The sequence below is a fragment of the Physella acuta genome, unplaced genomic scaffold (assembly GCF_028476545.2).
Source record: "Physella acuta isolate Inbredline_101_S28 unplaced genomic scaffold, ASM2847654v3 ptg001508l, whole genome shotgun sequence".
In the NCBI taxonomy this organism is placed as follows: Eukaryota; Metazoa; Mollusca; class Gastropoda; family Physidae; genus Physella; species Physella acuta.
In genome coordinates this window covers 35,083-54,602 of record NW_026733023.1, presented here as the reverse complement: position 1 = coordinate 54,602, position 19,520 = coordinate 35,083, and the positions used below count along the sequence as shown (strand labels likewise).

Below are 19,520 nucleotides of genomic sequence, written 5' to 3'. Positions count from 1 at the left end.
CAAATCGAAAGTTTGAAAGTTTGTCCCGGGAAGGGTTTCTACGCCTCTGGGGGGTGACACCATTAAGTGCCGCACCGGGTGACACCCGACCTCGCTACGCCACTGGCAATCACATAGCCGACCAATCAAAAGAGAGATGAGCAGTCACGGTCAGTTGGTCAGAGATAGCGTCAGTTGGCAGTCAAGCGTGTAGAAAGTCAGTCGAGTGTTAGAAGCAGTTGAACAGAGATACGTCAGTTAAGTGACAGTTATTGAGTTCCAGTTGATAGAAGTGTGATTATATTGTCTTAAAATAATGGAATATATTTTAGGCATTACTCTTATATTATACTAGATATCAGTGGAAATAATATGCTATCTCATACCAATTTTTTCAACTGAAATCAACAATATAACCACGCATCGACCAGCGCACATTTTTAATTTGTGGATTTTTATAGTAATCAGCAAAATAAAAGAGTTAAATGCCACACTTATCAATTTTCAACTTCATGGAGGAATGATATCAGTATAAAATATATTAGGACAAACAATACCATGGACAAATGATATCAGTATAAAATATATTAGGACAAACAATACCATGGACAAATGATATCAGTATAAAATATATTAGGACAAACCAGGGGTCGGCAACCTTTTGAAGCGGAAGAGCCAAAAGTTACAATTTTCAAAATTTCCATGGTTTTAAAGAGCCACTAACATTTTTTTATTTCAAATATTTTATTCTTTATTAAGATTATTAGTATTTGTTCAAGGAGCTGGAGAGCCGCATCTTGATATCAAAAGAGCCGCATGCGGCTCGCGAGCCGCAGGTTGCCGACCCCTGGGACAAACAATACCATGGACAAATGTACTCAGACAAAATATTCCACATCACAATACTATAGTATTTGGGAAGATTTTTTTTTTCAATTATAACAATTAAAAAAAGAAAAGATTGTTTTTGATTTTGATTTACTTTTTTTTATACTCAATAATTGTCAAAAAAAATGTGTTGCATAGGTTTGTCATATTACATTAAACCTGTTAAAATTGAAATTAGAAAGATAATATTCTTAGTTTCAAACTACATTTTAGGTGGGCTTGCCAAACATGAGATAATCCAACCACATCAGGTGGACAAAAATAGATAAAGGTTCAGCTTATCTATTGATGAAAGATCTGTGGAGACACACCTATGTAGCAAGGTGGACGCAGGGGCGTAGCGAAGGGGGGGGGGGCAGACCGCACCAGGTGACATCATTTAGGGGGGGGGGGTTGACACCAAGGCAAAAATAGCACAAAAAAATAGAGAAAAACTTAATGGGGGGGTGCAAATCAAAAGTTTGAGGGGGGGGGGGTGCAAATCGAAAACTTGAAAGTTTGTCCCCGGGAGGGGTCGCTACGCCTCTGGGGGGTGACACCATTAAGTGCCGCACCGGGTGACACCCGACCTCGCTACGCCACTGGGTGGACGTTCGCTTTGTTGGAGAAGACATGCCCTAAAGGAGAAGATGTTTGCTCTCCGTGAACAACACAGCTATCATGTAAAGTCAATTGAGATATTTCGGTCACACTCTCGTGAACACGTGACAAATACTAATTTAAACGACAGGAGTCTATGTGGAGCAAAATTAATCTTAGTGTGCATCTAAACAAAGTGGTATCACTGGTGATTACCCAGCAGTAGGGTAGCGAGGGGGGAGGGGCGGGAAGGACATATGTCCCCGGGCGCCGACCTTAGGGGGCGCCAAAATGGGTTGGAAAAATAAATTGAGAGGCCGAGAGGGGGGGGGGTGCAAATCGAAAGTTTGAGAGGGGGGGGGTGCAAATCGAAAAGTTTGTCCCCGGGCGCCGGGAAGGGTCGCTACGCCTCTGTTACCCAGCCATGACATCTTTCGCGACATCACAGAATGGCGTCTACACTTTAAAGAAGTCAGAATTACGTTAGACAACAGTCAGCAAAGAAAGGTTAACGTTACATGTGGGTTGATGATGCACTAAAAACATACTTTTTACTTTACGAACCTGAAGACACAATTGCATTCTTGAGAACTAAGTCACGTAATTTGAAAAATAATTTGGCTACAATCAATATTATATGTGTATACGCATTATCAATTTCTTACTCAGTTTATATAAAATACTATTTTAAAAATTAATTTAACTTATTAATTTAGTATCTCACAATTAGTATGTGTACAAAAAGCACATACAATCCATATGATATTTTTTTGACTAAAATCATAAATAATAAAATATGTTGTTGTGTCTAATATATTTTGTCCGTGAAATCATTTGTCCGTGAAGTCATTTGTCCTGAGATCATTTGTCCTGATATCATTTGTCCTGAGATCATTTGTCCGTGAAATCATTTGTCCTGAGAACATTTGTCCTGAGATCATTTGTCCTGAGATCATTTGTCCTGATATCATTTGTCCGTGAAATCATTTGTCCTGAAATCATTTGTCCTGAGATATTTTGTCTAAGATCATTTGTCCTGATATCATTTGTCCTGAGATCATTTGTCATGAGATCATTTGTCCTGAGATCATTTGTCATGAGATCATTTGTCCTGAAATCATTTGTCCTGAGATCATTTGTCATGAGATCATTTGTCATGAGATATTATGTCTGAGATAATTTGTCCCGAGATCATTTGTTGTGTCACCCAATATAACCGTAATTTTTAGTAGTCCACATATTTCTACATTGCTCAATGATCGGAACAACATTGCTTATTGTGATTTTTTTGCATTTTTTAAATTTCACGTTTCAGATTAATTGTTTTTCGTTTAAAGATGGTATGATGGCATCTTAATCTGGTATATGCCAGGTCATCTAATAATGTGTTATTTCAAGCTGTTGTCATATTGTGCCAACGTGGGTTTTCAATTTTCAACGGAGGTAAGCTACATCTAGAAAGGGAAGGTGGTCTACGTAGTTGGTTGAGCGTTGTACGGCTAACACGGAAGTCTCACAAGGGGTCGGCGTGGTCGATTCGGTAAAGCTCATGGTTGCTAAACCGAAAAGTCTCGAGTTCGAACCCTCGGGCAGATGAGGCTCGTTAGCTGGGGACAGCCACTCTTCTAGGAGAGACAACTCCAAAATCAAACAACCTGCCTTGTAGTTTGTTCTTGGTTGGACAAAGACTATGGAAGCAAATCCACAAAGAAAAGCAGGCTGAAATCGGAGTCAATGCTCAATGGCGCAAAAACCAGCTGACACGTAATCCTTAATTGTGATGGAAGCATGGTCGAGTCGGCAAAGCTCATGGTTGATAAATTCAAATAATAATCATTAAAAAAGTTTTAAAAAACCCACGTTTTCTGATTGAACTAAAAAGTAGAAAATAAATGCTATAGGCCCTACATCACAATAATGCAAGCGATCACTCTACTATAAGCGATGAAAAACGTGGGGCGCCGAAGTAAAAGTTATATTACTATTGATTAGATAATACTATTGACTTTTATTAGAGAGCTTGTAGAGAGTCAACAGTATTAGAAACTGTAAGAAAATCACGGCGCCCCACGTTTTTGCTCGCTTATAGTAGAGTGATCGCTTGCATTATTGTGATGTAGGGCCTATAGCATTTATTTTCTACTTTTTAGTTCAATCAGAAAACGTGGGTTTTTTAAAACTTTTTTAATGATTATTATTTTCTACTTTTTAGTCTTTGTCTGTTTGTTTGCATTAAAATCTTGCTATCGATTTTATCTTTTCACTTTTTTTGGGTAAACGAAGACAACTCGTAAAAAGACAACTCGTAAAAAGACAACTCGTAAAAAGACAACTCGTAAAAAGACAACTCGTAAAAAACACGTTGTTTGAATACGTTACTGACTAGAACACATAGATTTGAACCCGTGTCGAGTGGGATAGCAATCGTGTGCCCAACCACTCGACCATATCGTCATTGAATATTCAATGGTCATCCAAAAGAAAGCTTCCCTGAAAATTTCAGCGCGCTAGCTAACTGGGAAGTGCCAGAAATTTCGATCGCAAGATTTGATTGGAAAGACAAACAAATAAACACACAGAGAAAGCAAGTTAAAGAAAACGTGGGAAAAAAGTCTCGAGTTCAAACCCTCTGGCAGATAAAGCTCCATCCCTTCCAACACTAAAAATTAAGAACAAAGAAGAAGAAAGTAGGAAGTCTCACTATCAGATCCCGCGATTGTGTCATGAACAGGTGTTACTAATGTTATGAATGTTAAAACTCAGATCAACTTTATTTTCATTTAAACGTCCTTCAAAAATATATACGTTTTTTTTTCCTAAATACTTTTGTTTTAAATATACTCGATGTGGAAGGTTTAGCGAAATTAGTTATTTTTGCCTATCAGTGTTGTAATTTTTTTTTTTATTTTTTTTTTTTTTTTTTTTTTGGCTAAGAACTTTTGTTACATGTTACCTTCCTTATAATAATATAAAAAAACCGGGAGTGATTTCCCCTAAACTTTCTTGAATATTCTTATATAAAACAATTGGGGATGGCAACCCGGGATATAGACATGATTTTCAATCCATTTTAATTACTTAAACTTTTTAAAATAGAATGAAATCTCATACAAAAAAGAACTACACACTAAGTGAACGCCTAATAAAATGTGCATAATAGTATTGAATATTATTAGTTCTTTATAAATTCTCATTCGTTTTTTGAGAAATCGGAAATAGCAAAAATTACTACTTCCAGTCAACGGAAATAACTCAAAATTTAACAGATTGCAGAAAATTAGATCTTTTACTTACATGTGAAATTTCATTTATCTATCTGCATAAGTATTTAAGTTAAAGGATTTTGAAAAAATGAAAGTAGAAAAAGTTCCACTTCCGGTTATCGGAAATCACTCAAAAGTTGATACGGATCTACGATTTTGATATAATACTAATATATGAATGTTCATCAACCTAGCTGTAATGGTACTCAAGTTATCGTGTTTACAGACAGACACACACAGACACACATACACACACAGAGCCTTTACGGACAAGATTGCAAAATTATGTTTTTCCGATTCAGGGAGATGTAAAACGTCGAGATTTGCAAAGTCTCAATTTTTTGTTTTCACGATTACAAGACTTTCTCGTATACTTCGTATACAGGAGAAAGTAAAATAAGAGGAAGTGATAAAAATGCTTGTTTAAAACAAGGTTTTTTTCACTTCCCATTTTGTTTTAATATTAGGGTAGGGGAAGTAACATTTAAAGAATTTTTTTTTAAGTTACTTTTCACGACTGACAGGCAAAATAAACTAAATTCACTAAAGTTTCTACATACTGTTTATTTGAAACATTTATTGTTTTTAGAGAAAAAAAATGTATGTATATAATTTTTGAACAACTTTTAATTTAATTTAAAGTTTTTCAACATTTTAAGATTTATAACAGTATAGATATTCTTTTAGAAATTTGGATGTAATGAGAAATCTTTTTTTCAATAAATGATGATAACTGCGTTGTTTTCGGTATAAGTGATATTTTTTTATACCTAACATTTAAGTACACATCTGCATTTATAGGTTTAAAAAAAAATTATGAAAAGAGTTTTTCTATTGTGTGTAAGTAAAGCATCTTAATGGAATTATAGTACATGTGATAGAGAATGAATGTTTTTGTAAATCTTTGTCAGTCCTCAAAAAGCGATGATGAAAACGATAAATTACTTCTGAGGCAAATAAAGATGTTCATAATAGTGCGCAATATTATTAGTACTTTATAAATTTACATGCGTTTTTTGAGACATCGGAAATAGCGTAAATTAGTACTTCTGGTCAACGGAAATAACTCAAAATTTGAGAGAAGGTAGAGAATTAGATATTTTACTTACATGTGAAATTTCATTTATCTATCTGAAATAGTACTCAAGTTATAGGCTTTTGAAAACTTCAAAGTAGAAAAAGTACCCCTTCCGGTTATCGGAAATCGCTAAAAAGTTGATAGGGATCTACGATTTTGATAAAATACTTATATATGAAATTTCATCAACCTAGCTGTAACGGTACTCAAGTTATCGTGTTTACACACACACACAGACACACACACACACAAAGACACACAGACATACGGACAAGATTGCAAAATTATGTTTTTCCATATCAGTGAGATGTAAAACGTCGAGATTTGCAAAAATCTCGATTTTTTTTTTGCACGATTACAAGACTTTCTCTATACTTCGTATACACGAGAAAGTAAAACCTATGAAATAGAGCTTGCGAGTCTCGGTCTATCTCGCTTAAAATTTGAAAACTCATTAGCCAGGGAGAGATAATTTTTCGAACCAAAGTAATAATTTTGAATATTATTTTCGTTGATAAAAATAATTCACGGCGGCTATTTGTTTCTAGGGCTCACTTCAAGACTTTAAAATACCAACAGTATCCACAATGCCACAATTACATTTTTTTACTATAAATAAAATAAAATTAAGAAAGGCTATTACTATTTTGTCAATATTGTAACTACATTTAGGACAAGCGGTTACGGATTCGAATAAAAAATAACAAATTGTAAACTTCTTTTAAAATTCACAATTTAAAGTAGGCTTTATTTTTCTTCAAGCTTGCCCACATCTTGTGGTCTATCCGTAGTATCATTATCATTGTTTACGATTTTAAATAACTTACTTAAAGCGGAAGTAACTTTTTATGTTACCGATTTAATAAAAATATTCACATTTGGCTTAAAAAATATCAGCTGGCAAGTACGAGAAGTTGGTGACCTACTTACAAGCCCTATTTATACGTCCGTTGTATTATTATCGTACTCAAAATATTTAGTTTACCTTTCTTCTTTCATTTTAACTTACTCCGGTTTATGTTTTTCAAGGCACATAACAAAAATGGTGATCCATCTTCAGCGCGTATTTGGACAAGCATTCCACAGAATTCCAAATATCTCTTCATATGTCATACATTAAGGCCAAAGAAAATATTAACCCCATAACGACCAACGCGTTCACTCGCTATTTTGTGACGCTGTATTTAAGCAGAGGTATCGTTTTAACAGCGCTATTAATAATATTCCGGTCACGTGGTTTTTAAACTAATGACGCAGAGAGGGTTCCGGAAGGTTAAACTAGAATCTCAAGAGGTGACTAGCTCGGTGGGTTAGGTAGGTCAGGAGGAGTTGGTGGGGGGTCGGGGTAACGTTATGGGGTTAGGGTAGAGTTTTCAGGGTCGGGGGTAGGGTGGTCGGGGTCGGGGTCGGGTAGAGTTGACGGGGTCGAGGTAGAGTTGTCGGGGTCGGGGTATAGTTGACGGGGTCGGGGTAGAGTTGACGGGGTCGGGGTAGAGTTGTCGGGATCGGGGTAAAATTTCTGGGGTAGGCGTATCTGGAGTTATAACTGGAGTCGGCAATAAGGTAGGCCTACCTGAGTCCACGGTTAAAGTGTCTGGGGTCGGGTCAAAGTGTCTGAATTCGAGATTAAAGAACTGGAGTTGGGAATAATGTACCCGGGGTCGCTGTTAAGGTGTCAGGGGTCCAAGTAAAGTCGTTTGTGGTCGGCGTTAAGGTGTCTTGAGGGGTCGAAGTTAAGGTTTCTGGGGTCGGGGTTAAGATTTCTGGGGTAAAGAGTAAGGTGTTTGGGGTTGTATTAAGCTGTTTTGGGTCGGTGTAAAGGTTCCTGGATTCGGGGTTAAGGTATTTGGGGTCGGAGTAAATGTGTGGGTGGGCTTAAGATACAAATGCTGGGGTAACGATGTCTTGGGTCGGATTAAGGCTTCCGAGCAGTTTCTCTTCCAGACTTTTTTCTCCGGGGGATCACTTGATATTTTCGGGGGGGGGGGCGGTCAACATTTCATTTGCGGGGGGGGGGGGGGGGCGGACAGTAGTAAAAGTGTATGTTTACTATATAAATTCCATCTCGTTCGGGGGGGGGGGGAAGACTTTCTTCCCCCCCCCCCCCCCGAAGAGATGCCTGGAAGAAACTCTGCTTCCGATGTCAGGGTTAAGGTGTCTGGTATCGAGGTAAAGGTACTCGGGGTCGGGATAAAGAAGATTTGGGTTCCGGGTAAAGGTTATTTTGTGGTAATAGTGTTTGGGGTCGGGGTAATGGTTTTTGAGGTTGGGGTAATGGTGTTTGGGGTCGAAGTAATAGTTTTGGGGTCGGGGTAGAAGTGCAGAGCTCGACTGAGTTGATTTAGTCTCTAACCAACAGGTATACCGACCACTTCCTGGCTTCACCTTTCACACCCGAGGATTGTATCTGTACCTAACGCTACACCTTAGGATTGTGTCTGTACCTAACCCTACACCTGAGGATTGTGTCTGTACCTAACCCTACACCTGAGGATTGTGTCTGTACCTAACCCTACACCTGAGGATTGTGTCTGTACCTAACCCTACACCTGAGGATTGTGTCTGTACCTAACCCTACACCTGAGGATTGTGTCTGTACCTAACCCTACACCTGAGGATTGTGTCTGTACCTAACCCTACACCTCTAAACGGCTGTTGTTTTAACAAGCTGAGTCTGCAAAAAGGATTTGTCTGTCTGGTTGGTATGTAAGGGGGGGGGGGGGAGGGAGGAGGAGGGGGGGGGAGAAGTCAGGGGAGACTACCATATCAGACAGTGACAGGGGACGCACGTGCATTTGAGTAACAGACGGGCAGGGTTGCCGGGGGGGGGGAAGACACGGGTGTAAATACACCGTTGCCAGATGGCTGAACGACTGGGGATTATAGGTAGGGGGATAATATTGGTTTTCAAAGCTGCTACCAAATTTTTAGATATAGTGTAGAAAGGGGGGGGGTGATCTTTATCAAATCATTATCATCTCAAAAAATTGTACCATTTCAAAGTTGGTTCCATTAGAAAGCTGAAGCCATCATCTAAAATTTGATATTATTATCCAAAAAGTACAACTATCAGAAAGCTGTGTACTATGGAAGTCGGCACCACCAGAACTTCGGCACCACCAGAAAGTCGGCACCACCAGAAAGTCGGCACCTCCAGAACATCGGTACCACTAGATATCATATAGTTAATACCGTTCTACAAGTCCCACTGAAAAGCTGGAACCATCAAACAAATTCCATCAACAGCAAGTAGCTACCATCAGAAACCTGCACCAGAAATTTGGTACCGTTCTACAAGTCCCACTGAAAAGCTGGAACCATCAAACAAATTCCATCAACAGCAAGTAACTACCATCAGAAAACTGCACCAGAAATTTGGTACCGTTCTACAAGTCCCACTGAAAAGCTGGAACCATCAAACAAGTTCCATCAACAGCAAGTAGCTACCATCAGAAAACTGCACCAGAAATTTGGTACCGCTAAACAAGTCCCAATACACTCCCCTAACCAGTCTCTACATACATAAAAACATAAAATTAACTGTCCAGTTTCTTTTGGGGGAAAGGGGGGGGGTCAGAGCCTTAAGAAGCACGTCCACTCATCTTCCCCCCCCCCCTGAAATAGAATTTATATATAAAAGTGATACTTTAACCAGTGTCCACTTTCCAACGGTAATTTAAGTCCCCCCTCCCCTCCCCCCTGGAAGATAATGTCTGAAGAGTAAGACTGGCACTGACCACTCATGAAGTTGTAGATGACCGGGTTGAGCGCCGAGTTGAAGTACGGGAGCCAGTGGTTGACCAACGACTGGGCGATCAGGGAGTCAGCAATCTGGGCGTCAGACTTGTTGCCGGAATAGACCACGTTGAAATATCTGCGGAAATCACATCGTTGGACAACATCAAAATGTGTGAAATATCATAGTTGGACACATATACCCACCTACCTGAGTAAACTAGACCTCTGACTTATAGTACCTATCTGAGTAAACTAGACCTCTGACTTATAGTACCTATCTGAGTAAACTAGACCTCTGACTTATAGTACCTATCTGAGTAAACTAGACCTCTGACTTATAGTACCTATCTGAGTAAACTAGACCTCTGACTTATAGTACCTATCTGAGTAAACTAGACCTCTGACTTATAGTACCTATCTGAGTAAACTAGACCTCTGACTTATAGTACCTATCTGAGTAAACTAGACCTCTGACTTATAGTACCTATCTGAGTAAACTAGACCTCTGACTTATAGTACCTATCTGAGTAAACTAGACCTCTGACTTATAGTGCCTATCTGAGTAAACTAGACCTCTGACTTATAGTACCTATCTGAGTAAACTAGACCTCTGACTTATAGTACCTATCTGAGTAAACTAGACCTCTGACTTATAGTACCTATCTGAGTAAACTAGACCTCTGACTTATAGTACCTATCTGAGTAAACTAGACCTCTGACTTATAGTACCTACCTGAGTAAACTAGACCTCTGACTTATAGTACCTATCTGAGTAAACTAGACCTCTGACTTATAGTACCTATCTGAGTAAACTAGACCTCTGACTTATAGTACCTATCTGAGTAAACTAGACCTCTGACTTATAGTACCTATCTGAGTAAACTAGACCTCTGACTTATAGTACCTATCTGAGTAAACTAGACCTCTGACTTATAGTACCTATCTGAGTAAACTAGACCTCTGACTTATAGTACCTATCTGAGTAAACTAGACCTCTGACTTATAGTACCTATCTGAGTAAACTAGACCTCTGACTTATAGTACCTATCTGAGTAAACTAGACCTCTGACTTATAGTACCTACCTGAGTAAACTAGACCTCTGACTTATAGTACCTATCTGAGTAAACTAGACCTCTGACTTATAGTACCTATCTGAGTAAACTAGACCTCTGACTTATAGTACCTATCTGAGTAAACTAGACCTCTGACTTATAGTACCTATCTGAGTAAACTAGACCTCTGACTTATAGTACCTATCTGAGTAAACTAGACCTCTGACTTATAGTACCTATCTGAGTAAACTAGACCTCTGACTTATAGTACCTATCTGAGTAAACTAGACCTCTGACTTATAGTACCTATCTGAGTAAACTAGACCTCTGACTTATAGTGCCTATCTGAGTAAACTAGACCTCTGACTTATAGTACCTACCTGAGTAAACTAGACCTCTGACTTATAGTACCTATCTGAGTAAACTAGACCTTTGACTTATAGTACCTACCTGAGTAAACTAGACCTCTGACTTACAGTACCTACCTGAGTAAACTAGACCTCTGACTTATAGTACCTATCTGAGTAAACTAGACCTCTAGTAGTTACCTGAGCAGATCGACTTTTAAACTCTTGTACTTACCTAACAAGACTCGACCTTTGACCTCTAGCATCTACCTGGGTAGACCCGACCTTCCACTTCTTGTACCTAGCTAATAAGACTCGACCCCTGACCTCTAGTACCTACCTGAGTAGACTCGACCCCTGACCTCTAGTACCTACCTGAGTAGACTCGACCCCTGACCTCTAGTACCTACCTGAGTAGACTCGACCCCTGACCTCTAGTACCTACCTGAGTAGACTCGACCCCTGACCTCTAGTACCTACCTGAGTAGATTCGACCTCTTGTACCTAGCTAATAAGACCCGACCCCTGACCTCTAGTACCTACCTGAGTAGACTCGACCCCTGACCTCTAGTACCTACCTGAGTAGATTCGACCTCTTGTACCTAGCTAACAAGACTCGACGCCTGACCTCTAGCACCTACCTGAGAGACTCGACCCCTGACCTCTAGCATCTACCTGGGTAGACCCGACCTTCCACTTCTTGTACCTACCTGAGAGACTCGACCCCTGACCTCTAGCACCTACCTGGGTAGACCCGACCTTCCACTTCTTGTACCTACCTGAGAGACTCGACCCCTGACCTCTAGCATCTACCTGGGTAGACCCGACCTTCCACTTCTTGTACCTACCTGAGAGACTCGACCCCTGACCTCTAGCATCTACCTGGGTAGACCCGACCTTCCACTTCTTGTACCTAGCTAATAAGACCCGACCCCTGACCTCTAGCATCTACCTGGGTAGACCCGACCTTCCACTTCTTGTACCTACCTGAGAGACTCGACCCCTGACCTCTAGCATCTACCTGGGTAGACCCGACCTTCCACTTCTTGTACCTAGCTAATAAGACCCGACCCCTGACCTCTAGCACCTACCTGGGTAGACCCGACCTTCCACTTCTTGTACCTACCTGAGAGACTCGACCCCTGACCTCTAGCATCTACCTGGGTAGACCCGACCTTCCACTTCTTGTACCTACCTGAGAGACTCGACCCCTGACCTCTAGCATCTACCTGGGTAGACCCGACCTTCCACTTCTTGTACCTAGCTAATAAGACCCGACCCCTGACCTCTAGCATCTACCTGGGTAGACCCGACCTTCCACTTCTTGTACCTACCTGAGAGACTCGACCCCTGACCTCTAGCACCTACCTGGGTAGACCCGACCTTCCACTTCTTGTACCTACCTGAGAGACTCGACCCCTGACCTCTAGCATCTACCTGGGTAGACCCGACCTTCCACTTCTTGTACCTACCTGAGAGACTCGACCCCTGACCTCTAGAATCTACCTGGGTAGACCCGACCTTCCACTTCTTGTACCTACCTGAGTAGACTCATGAGATGGACAGGCAGGTAACACAACGCGAACATGACGACGATGGCAATCAGCATCTTGGCCGCCTTTCTCCTCGCCATAATCTGCTCCTCCTGTGACTTCCGGTTACTGTCTAGCATGGGTTTGCGCCCTTTGAAGGAAAATTTTCATTTTTTAAGTGGCCTAAATTCAGAGGTAATTCGGTGGCCAATGAAATACTATCATCGGTCTTCGTGTTTGTAAGCGCACATTGTTAAGTTAGTCAAACCAGTGGCGTAGGCAAGGGGGATGGGAGTTGGGGGGGGGGGGGGGTTAGGGGGTTATAACCCCTCCAATTGACTCACACCTCTATATATATATATAATATATATATATATATATATATATATATATATATATATATATATATATATATATATATATATATATATAGGTAGAATCATAACCCCTTAACCATAACCATACATTTATACGTATGGGAACCCCTCCCATGACCAATTCCTGGCTACGCCACTGAGTTAAGCACAGATTTACAAAATAGGGCGTCTTAGGGATTTACACAATTAAATATTTTTTGTATTTACATAATTTGACGTTTATTATTTACACAATAGAACGTCCTATGGATTTACACGACAGGACGTCTAGAGGAGTTACATAATGCGACGTCTTTTGAGGTTTAAACAATGTTGGGACGTTTTGTTGGGATTTCAGCAATCAAATATATACATTTTAGTTGTACACATTATGAAGTTTCTGGTATTTACAGAATAGGAAATTCTTGGACTAACATTGTTTTGCTTGCATGAACCGCATATTGAATGCGAGCATGTGTAAAATATAATATGTCGATCTTTCAATTCGTTGAAAAATGCAATCGAAATAAAACACACGTATTAAATAATCTTGTATACGCGCAGTGGCGTAGCGAGGTCGGGTGTCACCCGGTGCGGCACTTAATGGTGTCCCCCCCCCAGAGGCGTAGCGACCTTTCCCGGGGACAAACTTTCAATTTTCGATTTGCAACCCCCCCCCCCCCCCCCAAACTCTCGATTTGAACCCCCCCCCCCTCCCCCTCAAATTGTTCTCTATATATTTTGCAATTTTTTGCCTTGGTGTCACCCCCCACCCTAAATGGTGTCACCTGGTGTGGTCCGCACCCCCCCGCCCCCCGTCCCCCCTCGCTATGCCTCTGTATACACGTAACCTCAGTGCTGTATATAATTAAAATTTAACTCCCAGAGTCTCTAAATAAATATTTTTTAAAACAGAAGTACCAAAATAAAGTGGAATTTTTTTTTCTCTTCAAAAGATTACCGACCTCAGCTCCGTGAAGATAAAAAAATAAAAGAACAGCCGTAGATTAAAACCTTCAAGAAGATAGGGTTGAAATCGGTTCAAAGCGTCACCCACATTAGCATGTACCGCCACGAGATGTCAAACTAAATTTAACTTGAGAAAATCTGTTTGAAGAGATTTTTTTTTTTTTTTAGATTCGCCACGACCAAAAATCCAGACCGGTCTTTGGGTTCTTGCAAGCAAAGTGCGCGCCCGCTTCCTAGACTCGCCTCTTCATCTTAAAAGCCCCCCAAGAAGGACCCAGGCTAATAAAAACCAAGTGATGTATGGGCAGTCAGGCTCCCCACCAATCAGACATGCCACTCTGCCGGTCATGTCCCTGCCATTAGCAGCAGACGATACTCTTACATCCGTAATCCGGAGAGTAAATCAAAACACATTTTCTAAAAAAAAAATTTAAAAAAAAAACTATTTTTTTTCTTCTTCTTCTTCTCCTCCGTGGGTACAATTTCTTCTTCTCCGTGGGTACAATTTCTAAATTAGCTGTACCTATCCGATTCCAGCGGTAACTCTGGAGAAATTTTTTCATAATCACGGAGCTATTTTTGTGGAGCACGATCTGAGCCCAGCGTCATTAACATCTTGTTCTAGTCGTCCGTGGATGCTGGGGGCCGTCATCGATTTCTGGCAGCGCCGGCACCAGGGGCGGTAAGCGGGGAGACCTGTCTTAGTTAAATGGTGGGATGTGGGGCAGGGCTATACACTCGTTAGGGTAGGGAGGGGTGGGGGTGGGGGTAGGGGGCAAACAACAAATAAACTCGTTAGGTCAATGGGAGGGAATATATAACCAATATACTCATCAGGGTAAGGGGAGGGGTGGGGACAAGCAACCAATATATTCCTTAGGTCAAGGGGAGGGAATATATAACCAATATACTCATCAGGGTAAGGGGAGGGGTGGGGACAAGCAACCAATATATTCCTTAGGTCAAGGGGAGGGAATATATAACCAATATACTCATCAGGGTAAGGGGAGGGGTGGAGACAAGCAACCAATATATTCCTTAGGTCAAGGGGAGGGAATATATAACCAATATACTCATCAGGGTAAGGGGAGGGGTGGGGGATAAACAACCAATGTACTCGTTAGGTCAAGTGGAGGGAATATATTCGGATAGAGGAATGGGAAACAACCAATATATTAGGTCAAGGGGAGGGAATATCGTCGGAAAAGGGAATGTGAAACAACAAATATATTAGTTAGGTAAAGGGAAGGGAATATAATCGGAAAGGGGTAGAGAACCAATATATTTGTGTGGGCAAGGGGGAAAGAATATACAACCAAAATAGTCGTAAATATATTTGTTAAGGTCAGAATGAATGTACAACTAATATACTCGATGAGGGGAGGTACCAATATAATCTTTAGGACAAGGGAGGATATTCTCAATAACTATACTCTTTAGGATAAGGGAGGGTATCCAACAATAACTATACTCTTTAGGATAAGAGAGGGTATCCTAAATAACTATACTCTTTAGGATAAGGGATGGAACAAAAAAAAACAATATACTGCTAGGACAAAGGGAGGGAATACTTAACTAATATGCTTGTTGAGAGGGTATAATACATAACTATACTCTTTACGGTAAGGGAGGGAATCCTCAACCAATATACTTGCCTGGCCGGTTAGGTGGGTTGGGGGGGGGGGGGGGGGGGAGACACACAAACTTTAAGGTTTTAACAAACAAGGGGAAATAATTCTCCACTACTAGAGCAACAAACCCTGACCTAAAGAGAGCTTAAGTCAGACATCGTAATCTTGGACGGGAGATTTGCATTTTCATTAAAGTTTTTTTTTTACACAATTCGGGACTGAAAAAATTGTACTATGAAATTTATTTTCCCCGGCCGGTGGAGTCAAGCATTGCTGATGGGAAGTAACAAAAGTCCATACAGGAGGTCGCGTCCATAGAGAGGAAGGAATTCTTAGATTAAATAAGGACGGGGTAGAGAAAAGTCATGCAATAAATTGTGAAGTGAACGTAAAAGTGGTTTTTAAATCTAACTTGCTCGTAAAAAAAATGTGTAACCATATTTTGTTAACAATAATATATATTTTAGACATTAAACTTTTCTGATTAATAAAATTACGGTTTACTTGTAGAGTTCAAGATTTTCATATTGTATTATATTGTACTCTTATTTAAAATAAATATTAAAATAATAAATTTTAGGGAAAGAACGTTATAAGCAAGATTTTTTCCTAATGACTATAACGATAACAACTTAACCGGCCGTATTTATTTTTTAGGCATTACAATAGGATTTTATTTTAAGTTCAACATTTTATAAAAGTATAATAATCGGATGTTCAGGGAAACACTACTCTAGCGAACCGAACTGTGTTTACAAAAATGTTAGCAAGCAGGGAGATAACCTATGGCCCAAACTAATCGGACGTGCCATGGATTGCCGGCCGTTAGTGAGTGATTTAAATGTGGGTTATAGTGATCTGAAAATTATTCAGGGCCCTGTAAATAATCCATAGAACTAGTTTTTCAATCATGTTTCGGTTCTAATAAAAATATGTTGTTTTGATCAGCTGAATTGTTTGTAAACATCACAAAGAGTGCTTTCCCTTTGTCTTTAAATTGTAATGTTACATTATGTTTCTTTAGTCTAGTTATAGTAAAAAAAAAAATTAAACACCAAAAAAATTAAACACAAAAGCGAATTAGAATATGTTATTTTATACAAGTTTGAGTCTAAGGTAGGTTATATAATTAGGACATATAAGTTTCACTTCTTCTCCTTGGCAGTGATATATAATGTGAACATTTCTGATATGAACTCTACTTCATCTGGATCGCTAGGTCGGAAGAGAAACTTCACTTACATTTCATACACATTAATTTCATGTCAGTTCCTAAATGCTGATTATTAAAGTGCAAAGTTCGGACTCAAAAATTTCAGGTTCTTTCATTGAATAGATTGTTAATGAAACTCAATGTGCTTTCCCTCGACGTAACTGAAGTGTTGTATTCAAGTATAATGTAACTAATGATACTCAGAACGTCCGACTGTCTTCGCTCGTCTTGTGAACTGAGGCACAAAATCGCCAGGTAGTTAACATCAAACAAGACCTACGACTCATTACACGTGCCCCTGGCTCTTGGATCGTCCCCCCCCCTCCCCTAACTCAGACTTCGTATTAAAATAATCTGTGTTTTCTTAATAAAAATTTAATAAAAAATTTGGAATAATTAAAATCATTTTTTTAAAGCTGATATTAAAAGCTAATTACTCTCATGTCGTGATAACTAACAATAATTAAGATCTCCAACTCAGACCCAAAATTTTAAAAATGTCGACATTCAAGTTCTGGGTAGGATAGTGCTGATGGAATATATCTTCTGTGGCATGTATCGAATGACCTGAATGGACGATCTTTAGGAATCGTTAAGTAAATAATGTGTGTGTGGGTCGGATATCCACATATGGGAGGAGGTGTGGGGGGAGGTTGGGAAAAGGGAGGGTGTATCAGGGCGGAGACTTAAAAAAAAATTCCAGACAAGATACTTAGGCCTATTTATCTACGCTTGTTGATATTTTATAAGCAGATATCGTGTACAACTTGAGACAGACCAGAGCGGAGCCTTGGGCGAATTCCTGAGTTGGGTGGTGTAGTGTTGACTAGGGAGGGGTTTACAGGTGTAAAATAAATGTGATTGGTCTGTTCATAACATCCCCCTTCCACACACACACCTAACTTTTCCACAACATGTATAAAACGATGTGATTGGTCGGTTCATAACACCCCCCCCCCACACACACACACCTAATTTCCCCACAAAAGGTATAAAACGTTGTGATTGGTCTGTTCATAACACCCCCCCCCCCACACACACACACCTAACTTCCCCACAACATGTATAAAACGTTGTGATTGGTATGTTCATAACACTCCCCACACACACCTAATTTCCCCACAACAGGTATAAAACGATGTGATTGGTATGTTTATAACACCCCCCCCCCACACACACACACCAAAACTCCCCACAACAGGTGTAAAACGATGTGATTGGTCTGTTCATAACACCCCCCCCACACACACACACACACCTAATTTCCCCACAACAGGTATAAAACGATGTGATTGGTATGTTCATAACACCCCCCCCCCACACACACACCTAATTTCCCCACAACAATTCCCCCCCCCCCATCACACATACACCACTTCCCCACCACAACACACATAGTTTAACCACTATATGCCTATATGATTGATAAGGTGTGTTCACAAATGCCCAAATGACACCCACCTCTACATACACGCACCTGGTTTATTCCATCTACCTCAAAGTATTGAATTGCGTCCATGGCAGTGTTGTTTATTTTTTAAGCATTTCTCCGGGGGGGGGGGGGGGGAGGGGACAATGGCCACCAAAGCACTTCCACGACCTCCGGGCGAAATAGAAAAAAAGTTGCAATGTATAAAATACGTTTACATTTAATCAGTGACCCCCCCCCCCCGCCTGAAGGTAAAGTTTCAAGTGCCCCCGCCCTAACCCCCCCCCCCCCAGGAAAAACCACCCATCACCCCTCGCCCAAAGAGCTTATTTTGTCACAAATTAAACCTACTAACTAATGTAATAGTTCGTGTCAACAGTGTCACACCATCACCCCCCCACCCCCCCCCACACGACCCTAGCACCAGCCCCCCGGGGGACTGGAGGTCTTCTGGTGCATGATGTCGAGGGCCGAGTTTACTAGCGCCACCCCAGAGTAAAAGAGCGGCTGATTGAAGCAAACACGCAGCCGGAACTCAATCAACCTTGTCACGAAACGCTGCTCAACTAGAGCACGTGACCATTGCTGAGGGGTGGGGGAGGGGGGGGGGGGACATCACAAACGTTGACAGAAGGGGACAGGGACATGACGCTGAATCGTGGGGGATGGGTATGACGCAAAAAACGTCGGGACGGAGAAAGTGTACTTTTTTTCCCTCGACAATCGTATATTTTTTCTATATCTGATAGATCTAGTAGGTTCTGATAATAGGTCCATTAAAAAAAACACCAAATATTTAAGTAATTTCTTTTTTCGGGGCGTCCAGATAGTACCATGACGCTAAGCATATAGTCCACAAATGACGTCATAGCCTACATAATATGGGGAGGGAGGGTTTCAGATTTGTTGTGACATATCGTCCCGTTGGGGAGGGGGGGGGGAGAGGGTAAAAAAAAGTAAAGTTTCCCTTTCAAACCTGACGGTCTATGGGGCAAGTGAAGTAGAGTTAACTTGTTTCTGTGACCTCGGCATATGAAGAGATAGTGTGGTCAGCAATATGCCCAGCCGCCTTTACTCTCCCTAACGTGAGTTAAGTATCCATCAGAGTTGGGTGGACTCAGGGACGGTCTACTGACTTGAACCCGGATTCGAACTCGAGACTTACGGGTTAGCAGTCCAGCTCTCTACCGCTAGACCAGGGGGAGAGGGGAGAGGGAGGGATTCATATTTTCTTTGGTCACATCTTCACATTAGGGGGAGGGGGGAGGTTTAATGACATTATTTGTTGGGTTTTTTTTTAAGATCAATGGTTTTACTTCAAATGTGTGACGAATGCTAAAAACATAACATGCAATGGTGACTCGAGATGATCTCAGAACAAAATAACTCAAGACAAAACATCGCACGTATTTGCTGTGTTTTAAATGATTATTTCTCATGTCACACTCCGTGTAACTTTACAAAT

The 19,520-nt window shown here is 40.6% G+C and overlaps 1 protein-coding gene across 1 annotated transcript in view; it reads right to left on the bottom strand.

The window, feature by feature from the left end:
• The window catches only part of LOC131928486 (orexin receptor type 2), a 34,719-nt gene that overhangs the window by 3,990 nt on the left and 11,209 nt on the right, over positions 1-19,520 (bottom strand). Inside the window, exons 4-5 of the mRNA XM_059284550.1 lie at positions 12,467-12,608; positions 9,525-9,661 (exon numbers count right to left, since the gene is read on the bottom strand). Coding sequence (XP_059140533.1) covers positions 9,525-9,661; positions 12,467-12,608 — 279 coding nt within the window. The remainder of the gene's footprint in view (positions 1-9,524; positions 9,662-12,466; positions 12,609-19,520) is intronic.